Here is a 20000-nt window from a genome sequence, read left to right as displayed (position 1 = left end):
CTAACAGCGGATTTCTTCCTTACAGGACCTTCCCAACAACAGGAGACAGTAGACTAACAGCGGATTTCTTCCTTACAGGACCTTCCCAACAACAGGAGACAGTAGACTAACAGCGGATTTCTTCCTTACAGGACCTTCCCAACAACAGGAGACAGTAGACTAACAGCGGATTTCTTCCTTACAGGACCTTCCCAACAACAGGAGACAGTAGACTAACAGCGGATTTCTTCCTTACAGGACCTTCCCAACAACAGGAGACAGTAGACTAACAGCGGATTTCTTCCTTACAGGACCTTCCCAACAACAGGAGACAGTAGACTAACAGCGGATTTCTTCCTTACAGGACCTTCCCAACAACAGGAGACAGTAGACTAACAGCGGATTTCTTCCTTACAGGACCTTCCCAACAACAGGAGACAGTAGACTAACAGCGGATTTCTTCCTTACAGGACCTTCCCAACAACAGGAGACAGTAGACTAACAGCGGATTTCTTCCTTACAGGACCTTCCCAACAAACAGGAGACAGTAGACTAACAGCGGATTTCTTCCTTACAGGACCTTCCCAACAACAGGAGACAGTAGACTAACAGCGGATTTCTTCCTTACAGGACCTTCCCAACAACAGGAGACAGTAGACTAACAGCGGATTTCTTCCTTACAGGACCTTCCCAACAACAGGAGACAGTAGACTAACAGCGGATTTCTTCCTTACAGGACCTTCCCAACAACAGGAGACAGTAGACTAACAGCGGATTTCTTCCTTACAGGACCTTCCCAACAACAGGAGACAGTAGACTAACAGCGGATTTCTTCCTTACAGGACCTTCCCAACAACAGGAGACAGTAGACTAACAGCGGATTTCTTCCTTACAGGACCTTCCCAACAACAGGAGACAGTAGACTAACAGCGGATTTCTTCCTTACAGGACCTTCCCAACAACAGGAGACAGTAGACTAACAGCGGATTTCTTCCTTACAGGACCTTCCCAACAACAGGAGACAGTAGACTAACAGCGGATTTCTTCCTTACAGGACCTTCCCAACAACAGGAGACAGTAGACTAACAGCGGATTTCTTCCTTACAGGACCTTCCCAACAACAGGAGACAGTAGACTAACAGCGGATTTCTTCCTTACAGGACCTTCCCAACAACAGGAGACAGTAGACTAACAGCGGATTTCTTCCTTACAGGACCTTCCCAACAACAGGAGACAGTAGACTAACAGCGGATTTCTTCCTTACAGGACCTTCCCAACAACAGGAGACAGTAGACTAACAGCGGATTTCTTCCTTACAGGACCTTCCCAACAACAGGAGACAGTAGACTAACAGCGGATTTCTTCCTTACAGGACCTTCCCAACAACAGGAGACAGTAGACTAACAGCGGATTTCTTCCTTACAGGACCTTCCCAACAACAGGAGACAGTAGACTAACAGCGGATTTCTTCCTTACAGGACCTTCCCAACAACAGGAGACAGTAGACTAACAGCGGATTTCTTCCTTACAGGACCTTCCCAACAACAGGAGACAGTAGACTAACAGCGGATTTCTTCCTTACAGGACCTTCCCAACAACAGGAGACAGTAGACTAACAGCGGATTTCTTCCTTACAGGACCTTCCCAACAACAGGAGACAGTAGACTAACAGCGGATTTCTTCCTTACAGGACCTTCCCAACAACAGGAGACAGTAGACTAACAGCGGATTTCTTCCTTACAGGACCTTCCCAACAACAGGAGACAGTAGACTAACAGCGGATTTCTTCCTTACAGGACCTTCCCAACAACAGGAGACAGTAGACTAACAGCGGATTTCTTCCTTACAGGACCTTCCCAACAACAGGAGACAGTAGACTAACAGCGGATTTCTTCCTTACAGGACCTTCCCAACAACAGGAGACAGTAGACTAACAGCGGATTTCTTCCTTACAGGACCTTCCCAACAACAGGAGACAGTAGACTAACAGCGGATTTCTTCCTTACAGGACCTTCCCAACAACAGGAGACAGTAGACTAACAGCGGATTTCTTCCTTACAGGACCTTCCCAACAACAGGAGACAGTAGACTAACAGCGGATTTCTTCCTTACAGGACCTTCCCAACAACAGGAGACAGTAGACTAACAGCGGATTTCTTCCTTACAGGACCTTCCCAACAACAGGAGACAGTAGACTAACAGCGGATTTCTTCCTTACAGGACCTTCCCAACAACAGGAGACAGTAGACTAACAGCGGATTTCTTCCTTACAGGACCTTCCCAACAACAGGAGACAGTAGACTAACAGCGGATTTCTTCCTTACAGGACCTTCCCAACAACAGGAGACAGTAGACTAACAGCGGATTTCTTCCTTACAGGACCTTCCCAACAACAGGAGACAGTAGACTAACAGCGGATTTCTTCCTTACAGGACCTTCCCAACAACAGGAGACAGTAGACTAACAGCGGATTTCTTCCTTACAGGACCTTCCCAACAACAGGAGACAGTAGACTAACAGCGGATTTCTTCCTTACAGGACCTTCCCAACAACAGGAGACAGTAGACTAACAGCGGATTTCTTCCTTACAGGACCTTCCCAACAACAGGAGACAGTAGACTAACAGCGGATTTCTTCCTTACAGGACCTTCCCAACAACAGGAGACAGTAGACTAACAGCGGATTTCTTCCTTACAGGACCTTCCCAACAACAGGAGACAGTAGACTAACAGCGGATTTCTTCCTTACAGGACCTTCCCAACAACAGGAGACAGTAGACTAACAGCGGATTTCTTCCTTACAGGACCTTCCCAACAACAGGAGACAGTAGACTAACAGCGGATTTCTTCCTTACAGGACCTTCCCAACAACAGGAGAGAAAGAAAGTAAAGAAACAATAGAAAAGTAAAACACATAATAATAAAAGTAATAATAAATAAAATAAATACACAATAAGTAATAATAAATACACAATAAATAAAATAAATACACAATAAATAAAATAAATACACAATAAGTAATAATAAATACACAATAAATAAAATAAATACACAATAAGTAATAATAAATACACAATAAGTAATGATAAATACACAATAAATAAAATAAATACACAATAAATAAAATAAATACACAATAAGTAATAATAAATACACAATAAATAAAATAAATACACAATAAGTAATAATAAATACACAATAAGTAATGATAAATACACAATAAATAAAATAAATACACAATAAATAAAATAAATACACAATAAGTAATAATAAATACACAATAAGTAATGATAAATACACAATAAGTAATAATAAATACACAATAAGTAATAATAAATACACAATAAGTAATGATAACTTGGCTTTATACACGGGGTTCCAGTACAGAGTCAAAGTGCAGGGGTACGAGGTAATGGAGGTACATATGTACATATAGGTAGGAATATAGGTAGGAATATAGGTAGGAATATAGGTAGGGATATAGTGACATAGTAAACAGAAGCAGCAGCTTCTGTGATGAGATAAACATGCAGATGGTCCGGGTAGCTGTTTGGTTAACTAATTACCTAACTATTTAACTAACTATTTACCTAACTAATTACCTAACTATTTACCTAACTATTTACCTAACTAATTATCTAACTATTTAACTAACTATTTACCTAACTATTTAACTAACTATTTAACTAACTATTTAACTAACTATTTACCTAACTATTTAACTAACTATTTAACTAACTATTTAACTAACTATTTACCTAACTATTTACCTAACTAATTATCTAACTATTTAACTAACTATTTACCTAACTATTTAACTAACTATTTAACTAACTATTTAACTAACTATTTACCTAACTAATTATCTAACTATTTAACTAACTATTTACCTAACTATTTAACTAACTATTTAACTAACTATTTACCTAACTATTTACCTAACTAATTACCTAACTATTTAACTAACTATTTAACTAACTATTTACCTAACTATTTAACTAACTATTTACCTAACTATTTACCTAACTATTTAACTAACTATTTACCTAACTATTTAAATAACTATTTACCAAACTATTTACCTAACTAATTACCTAACTATTTACCTAACTATTTAAATAACTATTTACCTAACTATTTACCTAACTATTTAACTAACTATTTACCTAACTATTTACCTAACTATTTAACTAACTATTTACCTAACTATTTACCTAACTATTTAACTAACTATTTACCTAACTATTTAACTAACTATTTACCTAACTATTTACCTAACTATTTAACTAACTATTTACCTAACTATTTACCTAACTAATTACCTAACTATTTACCTAACTATTTAAATAACTATTTACCAAACTATTTAACTAACTATTTAACTAACTATTTACCTAACTATTTACCTAAATATTTAACTAACTATTTACCTAACTATTTACCAAACTATTTACCTAACTATTTAACTAACTATTTAACTAACTATTTACCTAACTATTTAACTAACTATTTACCTAACTAGTTACCTAACTATTTAACTAACTATTTAACTAACTATTTACCTAACTATTTACCTAACTAATTACCTAACTATTTACCAAACTATTTACCTAACTATTTAACTAACTATTTAACTAACTATTTACCTAACTATTTACCTAACTATTTAACTAACTATTTACCTAACTATTTACCTAACTATTTAACTAACTATTTACCTAACTATTTAACTAACTATTTAACTAACTATTTACCTAACTATTTACCTAACTATTTAACTAACTATTTAACTAACTATTTACCTAACTATTTACCTAACTATTTAACTAACTATTTAACTAACTATTTACCTAACTATTTACCTAACTAATTACCTAACTATTTACCAAACTATTTACCTAACTATTTAACTAACTATTTAACTAACTATTTAACTAACTATTTACCTAACTATTTACCTAACTATTTAACTAACTATTTAACTAACTATTTACCTAACTATTTAACTAACTATTTAACTAACTATTTAGAAGTCTTATGGCTTGGAGGTAGAAGCTGTTCAGGGTCCTGTCTTTCAGGATCCCGTTGGTAGCAGAGAGAACAGTCTAAGATTTGACAATGTTAAGGGCCTTCCTCTGACACCGCCTGGTATAGAGGTCCTGGATGACAGGGAGTTCGGCCCCAGTGAGGTCCGTCCTCACTCCCTCTCTAGCGCCATGTGGTCGGATGCCAAGCAGTTGTGTCACGGCTGATGAAAGGAGCGGACCATGGCGCAGAGTGGTGAGCGTTCATGTTCTTTAATTAAGGAAAATGACGCCGAACAAAACAATACACACTACAAAACAAAACCGTGAAGCTTAAGGCTAAGTGCCGTAAAGAAAGTCAACTTCCCACCAAGACAGGTGGGGAAAAAGGGTGCCTAAGTATGGTTCTCAATCAGAGACAACGATAGACAGCTGCCCCTGATTGAGAACTATACCCGGCCAAAACATAGAGATAGAAAATCATAGAAAAACAAAACATTGAAATGCCCACCCCAACTCATGCCCTGACCAAACCAAAATAGAGACATAAAAAGGAGCTCCAAGGTCAGGGCGTGACAAGTTGCCGTACAAAAAAGTGATGCAGAGAGTCAAGATGCTCTCAACGGTGCAGCTGTAGAACTTTTTGAGGATCTGAGGGCCCATGCCAAATCTTTTGAGTCTCCTGAGGGGGAAGAGGCGTTGTTCGGCCCTCCGTTTTATGTAGTTCATAATCAGCTCCTTTGTTTTGATCACGTTGAGGGACAGTTTGTTGTCTGGCACCACTTCCAGGTCTCTGACCTCCTCCTCCTATAGGCAGTCTCATCATCATCTGTGATCAGGCCTACCACCGTTGTGTCGTCGGCCAACTCAATGATGGTGTTGGAGTTGTGTTTGGCCACACAGTCGTGGATGAACAGGGAGTATCTGGTCCCAGTGTTGAGGATCAGCGTGGCAGATGTGTTGTTGCCTACCCTTACCACCTGGGGGCATCCCATCAGGAAGTCCAGGTTGCGTCATCTGTGGATCTGTTGGGGCGGAATGCGAATTGGAGTGGGTCCAGGGTGTCTGGGATGATGGTGTTGATGTGAGCCATGACCAGCCTAGCAAAGCATTTCATGGCAGCAGCTAATGGGGATCCCTAATGAATACAAATACAACATACAGACTGGGTCAGAGGTTGAAAATGTCAGTGAAGACACTTTCCAGCTGGTCAGCGTATGCGTCCTGGTAATCCATCTGGAGAGAAAAGGATCACACAGTCGTCAGGAACATCTGGTGCTCTCATGCATAGAAGGAATTTTCACTCGTCTGGCAGGCTCGCGTCACTGGGCAGCTCGCGGCTGGGTTTCCGTGATAGTTTTCAAGCCCTGCCACATCTGATGAGCATCAGAGCCGGTGCAGTAGGATTCGATCTTAGTCCTGTATTGATGCTTTGCTTGTTTGATGGTTCATTGAAGGGCGTAGCGGGATTTCCTATAAGTGTCCGGATTAGTGTCCCTATCCTTGAAAGCGGCAGCTGTAGCCCTTAGCTCAGTGTGGATGTTGCCTGTAGTCCATGGCTTCTGGTTGGGGTATGCGCGTACGGTCACTATGGGGACGACGTTGTCAATTGTCAATGCACTTATTAATGAAGCCAAACTGATGTGGTAAACTCCTCAATGCCATCGGATGAATCCTGGAACATATTCCAGTCTGTGCTAGCGAAACAGTCCTGTAGCGTAGCATCCGCTTCATCAGACCACTTCCGCATTGAGCGAGTCACTGGTACTTCCTGTTTGAGTTTTTGCTTGTTAGCAGGAATCAGGAGGATAGAGTTATGGACATATTTGAGGGTGAGCTTTGTATGCGTCTTTGTGTGTGGAGTAAAGGTGAGTTCTTTCGCCTCTAGATGCACAGGTGACATGCTGGTAGATATTAGGCTAGATGGATTTAATTTTTCCTGCATTTATATCACTGGCCACTAGGAGCGCCGCCTCTGGATGAGCATTTTTGGGGCCGAGTGGCGCAGTGCTAGAGGCATCACCACAGACCCAGGTTCGATCCCGGGCTGTATCACAACCGGCCGTGATCTGTAGCCCCATAGGATTCGCCCAGCGTCGTCCGGGTTACGGGTTTGGCCGGGGGTAGGCCATCATTGTAAAAGAAGTATTTGTTCTTAACTGACTTGCCTAGTTAAATAAAGGTTAAATAAAATTATTGTTTGCTTATGGCTTTATACAGCTCGCTGGGTGCGGTCTTAGTGCCAGCATCGGTTTGTGATGGTAAATAGACAGCTACAAAAAATATAGATGAAAACTATCTGGGTAAATAGTATGGTCTACAGCAGGGGATTCCCTATGAGGTCCGGAACCTGCTGGCTTTCTGTTCTACTTGATAATTAATTGTCACCCACCTGGTGTCCCAGGTCTAAATCAGTCCCTGATTAGAGGGGAATCACCCACCTGGTGTCCCAGGTCTAAATCAGCCCCTGGTTAGAGGGGAATCACACCTGGTATCCCAGGTCTAAATCAGCCCCTGATTAGAGGGGAATCACCCACCTGGTGTCCCAGGTCTAAATCAGCCCCTGATTAGAGGGGAATCACCCACCTGGTGTCCCAGGTCTAAATCAGCCCCTGATTAGAGGGGAATCACCCACCTGGTGTCCCAGGTCTAAATCAGTCCCTGATTAGAGTGGAATCACCCACCTGGTGTCCCAGGTCTAAATCAGGCCCTGATTAGAGGGGAGTCACCCACCTGGTGTCCCAGGTCTAAATCAGTCCCTGATTAGAGGGGAATCACCCACCTCGTGTCCCAGGTCTAAATCAGTCCCTGATTAGAGGGGAATCATACACCTGGTGTTCCAGGTCTAAATCAGCCCCTGATTAGAGGGGCCTGGTGTCCCAGGTCTAAATCAGTCCCTGATTAGAGGGGAATCACCCACCTGGTCTCCCAGGTCTAAATCAGTCCCTGATTAGAGGGTAATCACCCACCTGGTCTCCCAGGTCTAGGACATTTCTGGGGGCCATTTCTGGGGGAATGGCCCTAGACCTCACCCTCCGATCCAACAGGTCCCAGACGTGCTCAATGGGATTGAGATCCGGGCTCTTCGCTGGCAATCGCAGAACATTGGCATTCCTGTCTTGCAGGAAATCACACACAGAATGAGCAGTATGGCTGGTGGCATTGTCATGCTGGAGGGTCATGTCAGGATGAGCCTGCAGGAAGGGTACCACATGAGGGAGGAGGATGTCTTCCCTGTAACACACACACTCCTTGAGATTGCCTGCAATGACAACAAGCTCAGTCCGATGATGCTGTGACACACCGCCCCAGACCATGACGGACCCTCCACCTCCAAATCGATCCCGCTCCAGAGTACAGGCCTCGGTGTAACGCTCATTCCTTCTACGATAAACGCGTATCCGACCATCAACCCTGGTGAGACAAAACCGCGACTCATCAGTGAAGAGCACTTTTTGCCAATCCTGATTGGTCCAGCGACTGTGGGTTTGTGTCCATAGGCGACGTTGATGCCGGTGATGTCTGGTGAGGACCTGCCTTACAACTGGCCTACAAGCCCTCAGTCCAGCCTCTCTCAGCCTATTGCGGACAGTCTGAGCACTGATGGGTGGATTGTGCGTTCCTGGTGTAACTTGGGCTGTTGTTATTGCCATCCTGTACCTGTCCCGCAGGTGTGATGTTCGCATGTACGGATCCTGTGCAGGTGTAAGATCCTGTGCAGGTGTTGTTACACGTGGTCTGCCACTGCGAGGACGATCAGCTGTCCATCCTGTCTCCCTGTAGCGCTGTCTTAGGCGTCTCACATTTCAATGTATTGCCCTGGCCACATCTGCAGTCCTCATGCCTCCTTGCAGCATGCCTAAGGCACGATCACGCAGATGAGCACGGACCCTGGGGATCTTTCTTTTGGTGTTTTTCAGAGTCAGTAGAAAGGCCTCTTTAGTGTCCTAAGTTTTCATAACTGTGACCTTAATTGCCTGCCGTCTGTAAGCTGACCATTCCACAGGTGCATGTTCATTAATTGTTTACGGTTCATTGAACAAGCCTGGGTAACAGTGTTAAAACCCTTTACAATGAAGATCTGTGAAGTTATTTAGATTTTTACGAATTATCTTTGAAAGACAGTGTCCTGAAAAAGGGAACGTTTTTTTTGTTGTTGCCGAGTTTAGAATTTTATCCACGTCCAAGTGTCTGAGAAAAACAGGAAATGACAGGTCTTCAGGTCGGTAGGATAGTCTCGAACGGAGCGCATCCAGTTTATTCTCCAGTGATTTGTACTCCAATAGAACAGAGGGTTATTTACTCATCTCCATAGTTTCATCAGGGTGCCACGCTGGCCTCTACATTGTTGTCTCTTTCTCTTCTGAGTGTCCGAGATTAGGGCCTTGTCCTGGGTGAGCAGTACGTCCTAGCATCGCCGACTCGTTGAAGTAGAACTCTTCATCCAAATCGAGGCTAGTGATCCCTGTTCTGATGTCCAGGAATCTCATTTTTTGCGGTCGTAGGAAACATTATATACAAAAGAAGTGAAGATCAACGCACAAAGAAAACGCACCAAAATAGCCGCTGTACATTCCAGCACCATCCTATATGTTTAGACTGTACATTCCAGCACCATCCTGTATGTTTAGACTGTACATTCCAGCACCATCCTGTATGTTTAGACTGTACATTCCAGCACCATCCTGTATGTTTAGACTGTACATTCCAGCACCATCCTGTATGTTTAGACTGTACATTCCAGCACCATCCTGTATGTTTTGACTGTACATTCCAGCACCATCCTGTATGTTTAGACTGTACATTCCAGCACCATCCTGTATGTTTAGACTGTACATTCCAGCACCATCCTGTATGTTTAGACTGTACATTCCAGCACCATCCTGTATGTTTAGACTGTACATTCCAGCACCATCCTGTATGTATTGAATTCCAGCACCATCCTGTATGTTTAGACTGTACATTCCAGCACCATCCTGTATGTTTTGACTGATTCTTAATCAAATTCTCACGACTTAGCCCTGAATGCTAATAGGCTGACAGCCGTGGTATATCAGACTGTATATAACAGGTATGACAAAACATGTATTTTCACTGCTCTAATTACGTCGGTAACCAGTTTATAATAGCAGTAAGGCACCTCTGGGGTTTGTGATATATGGCCAATATACCACGGCTAAGGGTGGTGTCCAGGCACTCCGCAACATAAGAACAGCCCTTAGTCGTGGTATATTGGCCATATACCACACCCCCCCGTGCCTTATTGGTTAATTATGATATCAGTAGGACTCTGCTGCAGGGGTGAAGGAAAGGGGTCAGGGGGTTAGAGGTCAGGAGTCATGGTGTTGATATAAGTGATATCAGTAGGACTCTGCTGCAGGGGTGAAGGAAAGGGGTCAGAGAGTTAGAGGTCAGGAGTCATGGTGTTGATATAAGTGATATCAGTAGGACTCTGCTACAGGAGGGAGGGAAAGGGGTCAGGGGTTAGAGGTCAGGAGTCATGGTGTTGATATAAGTGATATCAGTAGGACTCTGCTACAGGAGGGGATGAAAGGGGTCAGGGGGTAAGAGGTTGCATTGTTGTCATAGGCAGCATTAAGAATGTGTTACGAATGTCTTATGAAGATCTTATGTAGCCTTACCAGAGAGTGTAGAGGAGCCTCATAGTTGGGGGAGGAGGGACCTTGTCCTCCGTTCCTGGACCACATAGCAGAACTAGCAGCTAGGAGAGGACACAAGGAGATGAAGACATGAGGAGACAAGGAGATGACGAAATTAGACAAAGAGATGAGGTCATGAGGAGACAAGGAGATGACGACATGAGGAGACAAGGATATGAGGAGACAAGGACATGAGGACACGAGGAGATGAGGACATGAGGAGACAATTAGATGAGGACATGAGGTGACAAGACGATCAAGAGATAAGAAGACAAGGAGATGAGGACATGAGGAGACAAGGACATGAGGAGCCAATAAGAGAAGGAGATGAGGAGACAAAGAGGCAAGACGATGAGGACATGAGGAAACAATAAGATGAGTACATGAGGAGACAAGGAGATGAGGGCATGAGGAGTCAAGGAAATGAGGAGACAAGGACATGAGGAGACAATAAGAGAAGGAGATGAGGAGACAAGGAGGCAAGACGATGATGACATGAGGAGACAATAAGATGAGTACATGAGGACACGAGATGAGGACATGTGGAGACAAGGAGAGAAGGAAATGACGAGACAAGACGATGAAGATATGAGGAGACAATGAGATGAGGACATGAGGAGTCAAGGAGACAATTACATGAGAAGCCAAGGAGAGAAGGAGGTGATGAGACAAGGAGACAAGAAGATGAGGACATGAGGAGAAGGAGACAAGGACATGAGGAAACAAGGAGACGAGGAGACACAATGAGGACATGAGAAAATAAAGAGACGAGGAGATGAGGACAGAGTGAGCACAGGAAGGACATGGGACTAGAAACTATCCCAGTTTTTTCAGTATCCCAAAACGATTCATATACTCTCTGATACCGCCCTGAAACACAACCCTGAACACAAAGAGTCCAGTTGAATTCAAAGTTAGCTGGACATCAAAATCCAAGACAGCTGAACAGTTGAGTGCTGTCAACATTAGAGCCACACTTAATTGGTCCTTGGTAATAATGAGGGCTGTCCAACATTAAACCAGTAAACCCTGGAGCTTGGTATAAATGAGCTATTTGTGACGGTATGTTAAAAACATGCTTGTCTCAGAGCTTTTTTTGTTGTTGTCTTGTTCCTGTCTGTGTCTCGACTTCATTCGTGGCTTTCCTCTGCTTCTCACGCAGCTTTTGTCTGGTTGTCCCTGACCTAAACACAACCTGCAATCATTAACTGGTGGAGGTTGTGTGTGTATGTGTGTGTGTGTTTGTTTGTGAAACACTATTCCTAAAAGAGAGGATATTGTGGGTGTCACTGGGGCGCCTGAGAGCAGGTAGGGAACAAAGGCCTTTGATAGGCCGGAGAGCTATGTTATGCTAATCACCGCCACTTCCTCTTTTGTTGTGTTGTTCTACAGAAGTTAAAGACCTGTGGAGCCACCACCTAGACCTCCACTTGTGTGTGTGTGTGTGCGTTTGTGAGTGTGTGTGTGTGTGTGTGTGTCTGTGTCTGTGTCTGTGTGTGCGTGTGTCTGTGTCTGTGTGTGTGTGTGTGTGTGAGTTTTCGTGTGTGTGTTTGTGAGTGTTCCTGTGTGTGTGTGTGTGTGTGTGTGTTTGTGTGTGTGTGTGTGTGTGTGTGTGTGTCTGTGTGTGTGTGTGTGTGTCTGTGTATGTGTGTGTGTGTGTGTGTGTGTGTGTGTCTGTGTATGTGTGTGTGTGTGTGTGTGTGTAGCAGCAGTGTAGCTACGAACCAAGACCTGTGGAGCCACCACCTAGACCTCCACTTGTGTGTGTGTGTGTGTGTGTGTGTGTGTGTGTGTGTGTGTGTGTGTGTGTCTGTGTCTGTGTGTGTGTGTGTGTGTGTGTGTGTGTGTGTGTGTGTGTGTGTGTGTGTGTAGAAGCAGTGTAGCTACGAACCGAGGCCTCATTCTTCCTCCTCTCCTCCAGTCCGACGGCTCCGTGCCTCAGCTACCATATCCTTTCCTTATACTGATTAGACCTCATTATCTTGTTTTCAATGTACTCTTTCATGGATACGCACATTTATACACGAGACCCACTTTATTTTATTATCAAGCCTAATTTACATATGTTAATTAGCCAATCATTACCTCAAACATTCATGTGCAAATAAAACAAAATATATTATTGGGGGGACAAATGATTAAATATATTTATTGAATTCAAACTAACTTCCCTAAGTTTAAATTCAAACTAACTTCCCTAAGTTTAAATTCAAACGAACTTCTATAAATTTAATTCATAACTAACTTCCCTAAGTTTAAATAGCAATCTCCAGTTTCTCGGATTTAATCAGGCTGGTTGTTTTTTGATTTGTGAAGTCTAATAACAGAGAGAACAATGCCAAACGCCAATTATGTTCGCAGGCATTTCCCTGGTGTTAACTTTACTAGCACTTTATGATGCTGAAACACACACACACACACACACACACATACACACACAGACAGACAGACAGACAGACAGACAGACAGACAGACAGACAGACAGACAGACAGACAGACAGACAGACAGACAGACAGACAGACAGACAGACAGACAGACAGACAGACAGACAGACAGACTGAACTAGGCTGTGTTGTAGTTTATTTAATTAATGAATTCCTTCCTGATTTAAAGTGTTTAAGCTGTGAATCGTAGACATTGATTGACACTTGGGGCTCTAATTACAGTTAAAAATGGTTCGCTTCCTGGTGGCCAGATGAATGTGTTCTAATCTATGGATGAAAGGGAGGTTTAAACTGAGATGTACCTGTGAGTGAGGGGGGAGAGCCGACGGGGGTCGACGGGTTGGACGAGAAACTGTTGTTCGTGTGGTCTGGAGAGTAGATCTGAAAACAACCAATCAAATCACAGGCAGACATTCAATACGTGGATATGTGTGTATTTTTGGTGTGTGTGTGTGTGTGTGTGTGTATTGGCTAGGGTGTAGGTTGAGGTGTGTGTGTGTGTGTGTGTGTGTATTGGCTAGGGGTGTAGGTTGAGGTGTGTATGTGTGTTTATTGGCCTTGGGGTGTAGGTTGAGGTGTGTGGGTGTGTGTGTGTGTATTGGTTAGGGGTGTAGGTTGAGATGTGTGTGCATTGTAGGCTGAGGTGTGTGTGCATTGTAGGCTGAGGTGTGTGCATGTGTGTGTGTGTGTGTGTGTGTGTGTGTGTGTGTGTGTGTGTGTGTGTGTGTGTGTGTGTGTGTGTGTGTGTGTGTGTGTGTGTGTATTGACTAGGGGTGTAGGTTGAGGTGTGTCTGTGTATTGACTAGGGGTGTAGGTTGAGGTGTGTGTGTGTATTGACTAGGGGTGTAGGTTGAGGTGTGTGTGTGTGTGTGTGTGTGTATTGACTAGGGGTGTAGGTTGAGGTGTGTGTGTGTATTGACTAGGGGTGTAGGTTGAGGTGTGTGTGTGTATTGACTAGGGGTGTAGGTTGAGGTGTGTGTGTGTATTGACTAGGGGTGTAGGTTGAGGTGTGTGTGTGTATTGACTAGGGGTGTAGGTTGAGGTGTGTGTATTGACTAGGGGTGTAGGTTGAGGTGTGTGTGTGTATTGACTAGGGGTGTAGGTTGAGGTGTGTGTATTGACTAGGGGTGTAGGTTGAGGTGTGTGTTCTCTACTCACCGAAGCAAGAGCCTTCCCCAGGGCATCTCCTGTCTGAGAGCTGGTCGGTGCCCCGCTCTGCGCACGGTTAGCTGTCACACACACACACACACACACACACACACAGACACACACACACACACACACACACACACACACACACACACACACACACACACACACACACACACACACACACACTCACACACACACACACACACACACACACACATAGGGAAGAGAAGTGGGATTATGTAAATAAGGATGGTTTTCCTTCCAATAATACATCTCCCCTTCATATTCCATCATCCATCCATCTCTCTATTCATCCATCTCTCTATTCATCCATCCATCTCTCTATTCATCCATCCATCTCTCTATTCATCCATCCATCTCTCTATTCATCCATCCATCCATCTCTCTATTCATCCATCTATCTCTCTATTCATCCATCCATCCCTCTATTCATCCATCCACCTCTCTATTCATCCATCCATCCATCTCTCTATTCATCCATCCATCTCTCTATTCATCCATCCCTCTATTCATCCATCCATCCCTCTATTCATCCATCCATCCCTCTATTCATCCATCCATCCCTCTATTCATCTATCTCTCTATTCATCCATCCATCCATCTCTCTATTCATCCATCTCTCTATTCATCCATCCATCTCTATATTCATCCATCCATCTCTCTATTCATCCATCCATCCCTCTATTCATCCATCTCTCTATTCATCCATCCATCTCTCTATTCATCCATCCATCTCTCTATTCATCCATCCATCCCTCTATTCATCCATCCCTCTCTGTATTCATCCATCCATTCCTCTATTCATCCATCCATCTCTCTATTCATCCATCCATCCATCCACCTCTCTATTCATCCATCCCTCTATTCATCCATCCATCTCTCTATTCATCCATCCATCCATCTCTCTATTCATCCATCCCTCTATTCATCCATCCATCCATCTCTCTATTCATCCATCCATCCCTCTATTCATCCATCCATCCCTCTATTCATCCATCCATCTCTCTATTCATCCATCCATCCATCTCTCTATTCATCCATCCATCTCTCTATTCATCCATCCACCTCTATATTCATCCATCCACCTCTCTATTCATCCATCCATCTCTCTATTCATCCATCTCTCTATTCATCCATCTCTCTATTCATCCATCCCATCCCTCTATTCATCCATCTCTCTATTCATCCATCCATCCCTCTATTCATCCATCTCTCTATTCATCCATCCATCTCTCTATTCATCCATCACTCTATTCATCCATCCATCTCTCTATTCATCCATCACTCTATTCATCCATCCATCTCTCTATTCATCCATCACTCTATTCATCCATCTCTCTATTCATCCATCCATCTCTCTATTCATCCATCTCTCTATCCATCCATCCATCCCTCTATTCATTCCATCTCTCTATTCATCCATCCATCCCTCTATTCATCCATCTCTCTATTCATCCATCCATCCCTCTATTCATCCATCCATCTCTCTATTCATCCATCCATCCCTCTATTCATCCATCTCTCTATTCATCCATCCATCCCTCTATTCATCCATCCATCTCTCTATTCATCCATCCATCCCTCTATTCATCCATCTCTCTATTCATCCATCCATCTCTCTATTCATCCATCCATCTCTCTATTCATCCATCCATCCCTCTATTCATCCATCCATCTCTCTATTCATCCATCCATCTCTCTATTCATCCATCTCTCTATTCATCCATCCATCTCTCTATTCATCCATCTCTCTATTCATCCATCACTCTATTCATCCATCCACCCCTCTATTCATCCATCTCTCTATTCATCCATCCATCCCTCTATTCATCCATCCATCTCTCTATTCATTCATCCATCCCTCTATTCATCCATCCATCCATCTCTCTATTCATCCATCCCTCTATTCATCCATCCATCCCTCTATTCATCCATCCATCCCTCTATTTATTCATCCCTGCATCTCTCTATTCATCCATCCATCTCTCTATTCATCCATCCCTCTATTCATCCATCCCTCTATTCATCCATCCATCTCTCTATTCATCCCTGCATCCCTCTATTCATTCATCCATCCACCTCTCTATTCATCCCTCCAACTCTCTATTCATTAATCCATCTCTCTATTCATCCATCCAACTCTCTATTCATCCATCCCTCTATTCATCCATCCATCCATCCCTCTATTCATCCATCCATCCCTCTATTCATCCATCCCTCTATTCATCCATCCATCCCTCTATTCCATCATCCATCCATCCCTCTATTCATTCATCCATCTCTCTATTCATCCATCCATCCCTCTATTCATCCATCCATCCCTCTATTCATCCATCCATCCATCCCTCTATTCATTCATCCATCCATCCCTCTATTCATTCATCCATCCATCCCTCTATTCATTCATCCATCCACCCATCCATCTCTCTATTCATCCCTCCATCTCTCTATTCATCCATCCACCTCTCTATTCATCTATCCATCTCTCTATTCATCCATCCACCTCTCTATTCATCCATCCATCTCTCTATTCATCCATCCACCTCTCTATTCATCCCTCCAACTCTCTATTCATCCCTCCATCTCTCTATTCAACCCACCCCAGGTCCAGCTGTCACGTCCACAGGCCAAGCTTTCCAACAACATTAACCACAGCTCCATGACCGGTGTGTGTGTGTGTGTGTGTGTGTGTATGTGTGTGTGTGTGTGTGTGTGTGTATGTAGTGACAGGCGAGTGTCTGGGCAGGAAGTGAGTAAAGCAGCGCTCAGAGGACTGCCCACGTCACTCTCACACCCTGTCAATTTATTACCTAATCACATCTTTCCCAAATTATAAACATGATCTGAATACGCATGTAGCATGTAGCATGTAGCATGTGTTTGTATGAGAGATCCTGTGGAATGGTAAGTTTACCCATTATACACTTGGGTGAGTTTTTCACCTCGCCTGAGTAGCCTCGTTTCACTGCCGAAAATACAACGAAACCATCTAGTGTTCAGCCAAAATGACAACACAGTGTCAAATACAGGTAGTCAAATAATGAACATCCAATCACATTAACCGTTACTCTCTCGCGGGAATTCCACTAACAGTCTGTAAGTATCCAACCGTAGCTGATGCTCACGTTGGTATCTGTACTGATGGAGCAAAAGCCATGACAGGGAGACATAGTGGAGGGGTAACTCGCGTGCAAGCAGTTGCTCCCGACGCCACTTGGGTCACTGCAGCATCCACCGAGAGGCTCTTGGGTAGACTGCAGTATCCACCGAGAGGCTCTTGGGTACACTGCAGCATCCACCGAGAGGCTCTTGGGTAGACTGCAGTATCCACCGAGAGGCTCTTGGGTACACTGCAGCATCCACCGAGAGGCTCTTGGGTAGACTGCAGTATCCACCGAGAGGCTCTTGGGTACACTGCAGCATCCACCGAGAGGCTCTTGGGTACACTGCAGCATCCACCGAGAGGCTCTTGGGTACACTGCAGCATCCACCAAGAGGCTCTTGGGTACACTGCAGCATCCACCGAGAGGCTCTTGGGTACACTGCAGCATCCACCGAGAGGCTCTTGCTGCCAAGGGAATGCCTGACAGCTTGAATGACGTTTTGGACACTACAGTGAAAATTGTTAACTTTGTTAACTTAAAGCAAGGCCCCTGAACTCTTGTGTATTTTCTGCACTATGCAATGATATGGGCAGCGACCATGTAACGCCTTTAAAAACATACAGAAGTGCGCTGGTTATCAAGGGGCAAAGTATTGACAGGTTGTTTTTAATTGATAATTTTCACTTGTCTGACCGCTTGAATGATGATGAGTTTCTCACACGACTGGCCTATCTGGGTGATGTTTTTTCTAGCCTGAATGAACTGAATCTAGGATTATCGGGACTCTCCGCAACTATATTCAATATGCGGGACAAACTTGAGACTATGATTAAGAAGTTGGAGCTCTTCTCTGTCTGCATTAACATGGACAACACACAGGTCTTTCCATCATTGTATGATTTTCTGTGTGCAAATGAACTCAAGCTTACAGACAATGTCAAATGTGATATTGCGAAGCACCTGAGTGAGTCCGGTGTACAATTACGCAGGTACTTAACCGAAACGGACGACACAAACAACTGGATTCGTGATCCCTTTCATGCCCTGCCTCCAGTCCACTTACCGATATCTGAACAAGAGAGTCTCATCGAAATTGCAACAAGCGGTTCTTTGAAAATGTAATTTAATCAGAAGCCACTGCCAGATTTCTGGATTGGGCTGCGCTCAGAGTATCCTGCCTTGGCAAATTGCGCTGTTAAGACACTGACGCCCTTGAAACCACGTAGAATGTTTGAAGGGGTAGGGACGCGACTATAAAGCGTTTGGGAACCACTACACCAGAGAAACTGTTAGAAAGATGTACGAAAAAACAGCTGTTGAAGATCGCCATAGTTACACGAGTGATAAACGTCCCAAAAATTCTGTTAGGTTGATATTTAAAAATATATATATATTTTTTTTCTCCCCAATTGGTAGGGTCTACTGTCTTATTGCTGCAACTCCCCTACGGACTCGGGAGAGGCGAAGGTCAAGAGCCATGCGTCCTTCGAAACACAACCAAGCCGCACTGCTTCTTGACACAACGCCCATCCAACCCGGAAGCCAGTCGTACCAATGTGTCGGAGGAAACACCGTACACCTAGCGACCTCGTCAGCGTGCACTGCACCCGGCCCGCCACAGGAGTCACTAGTGCACGATAAGACAAGGATATCCCTGCCGGCCAAACCCTACCCTATACCAAACAATTGTGCGCCGCCCCATGGGCCTCCCAGTTGCGGCCGGCTGCGGCAGAGCCTGGGCTCAAACCCAGAATGTCTGGTGGCACAGCTAGCACTGTGATGCAGTACCTTAGACCACTGCGCCACCCGGGAGGGAACTGTTATGTTGATATTGAAGGCCAATCTGACGAAGAGCGGTATACTAGGTACCACTGGGGCAGCCTCTCCCGAGGCGCTACAAACGCTTCGAGGGGGTATGTAGAGTCGGTTGTAGTACCTATTGTGGTCCTCACTGACCATAACCCTCTCACCTTCCTGAGGTCTATAACCAGAGGATAATGAGATGGTGTTTGTTTTTTACAGGCACATCAGCGGGACAGATAATGCCATTGCTGACACACACACTCTCTCTCTCTCTCTCTCTCTCTCGTGCGCCCTGTTCCTGAACGCGTCTGGTCCTATTGATCAGGGGACACGTCTCATACGTGTTGTCCCTGAGGATATGTGTGTCCTCCATGTGACCACTGATTACGCTGCGTTGTCCTTTCCTCTGAAAGGTTGCTGGGGTCTTGGGAGGATGAAGGTTGGCTGGGGGTAGAGGGGTAACGTTTACCAGGGCACTATTTTGTTTGTGTTTATGTATGTTTGGCCGGTGTGGTGTTCCGCGGTCCTTGGTTCCGTGTTCCGCGGCCCTTGCTAACCGTGTTCCGCGGTCCGCGGTTGGTCTCCGGTTTTATAGGATGTCGGTGGGCGGAGCCAGGAGTGTCGTCAGCGGAATGGGACACATGTGGGCTCGGGTGTGTCCCGGGGATAAATACACCCCCCCACCCCCATACATCGAGGAGACTCTCTCCACACAGACACTGTTGTTTTTGGTTGTGGCATTTTGGGGATTCTTTGTTGTTCGTTTGTTTCGGGACCTCTCAACACCCCTCATAGTTTGTTTCTCAACACCCC

The 20000-nt window shown here is 44.2% G+C and overlaps 1 protein-coding gene across 6 annotated transcripts in view; it reads right to left on the bottom strand.

The window, feature by feature from the left end:
• LOC109885075 (transcription factor 4) overlaps window positions 1–20000 on the bottom strand; it is a gene marked incomplete at its 5' end in the record, with an annotated part of 79278 nt that overhangs the window by 54378 nt on the left and 4900 nt on the right. For all 6 annotated transcript variants that reach the window (XM_031802467.1, XM_031802465.1, XM_031802470.1 and 3 more), the window contains 3 exon segments: window positions 10645–10724; window positions 13410–13488; window positions 14266–14336. In XM_031802467.1, the coding sequence (XP_031658327.1) occupies window positions 10645–10724; window positions 13410–13488; window positions 14266–14336 (230 nt within the window).

This window comes from Oncorhynchus kisutch, linkage group LG23, assembly GCF_002021735.2.
Source record: "Oncorhynchus kisutch isolate 150728-3 linkage group LG23, Okis_V2, whole genome shotgun sequence".
In the NCBI taxonomy this organism is placed as follows: domain Eukaryota; kingdom Metazoa; phylum Chordata; class Actinopteri; order Salmoniformes; family Salmonidae; genus Oncorhynchus; species Oncorhynchus kisutch.
This window is presented reverse-complemented; position numbering and strand designations above follow the sequence as displayed.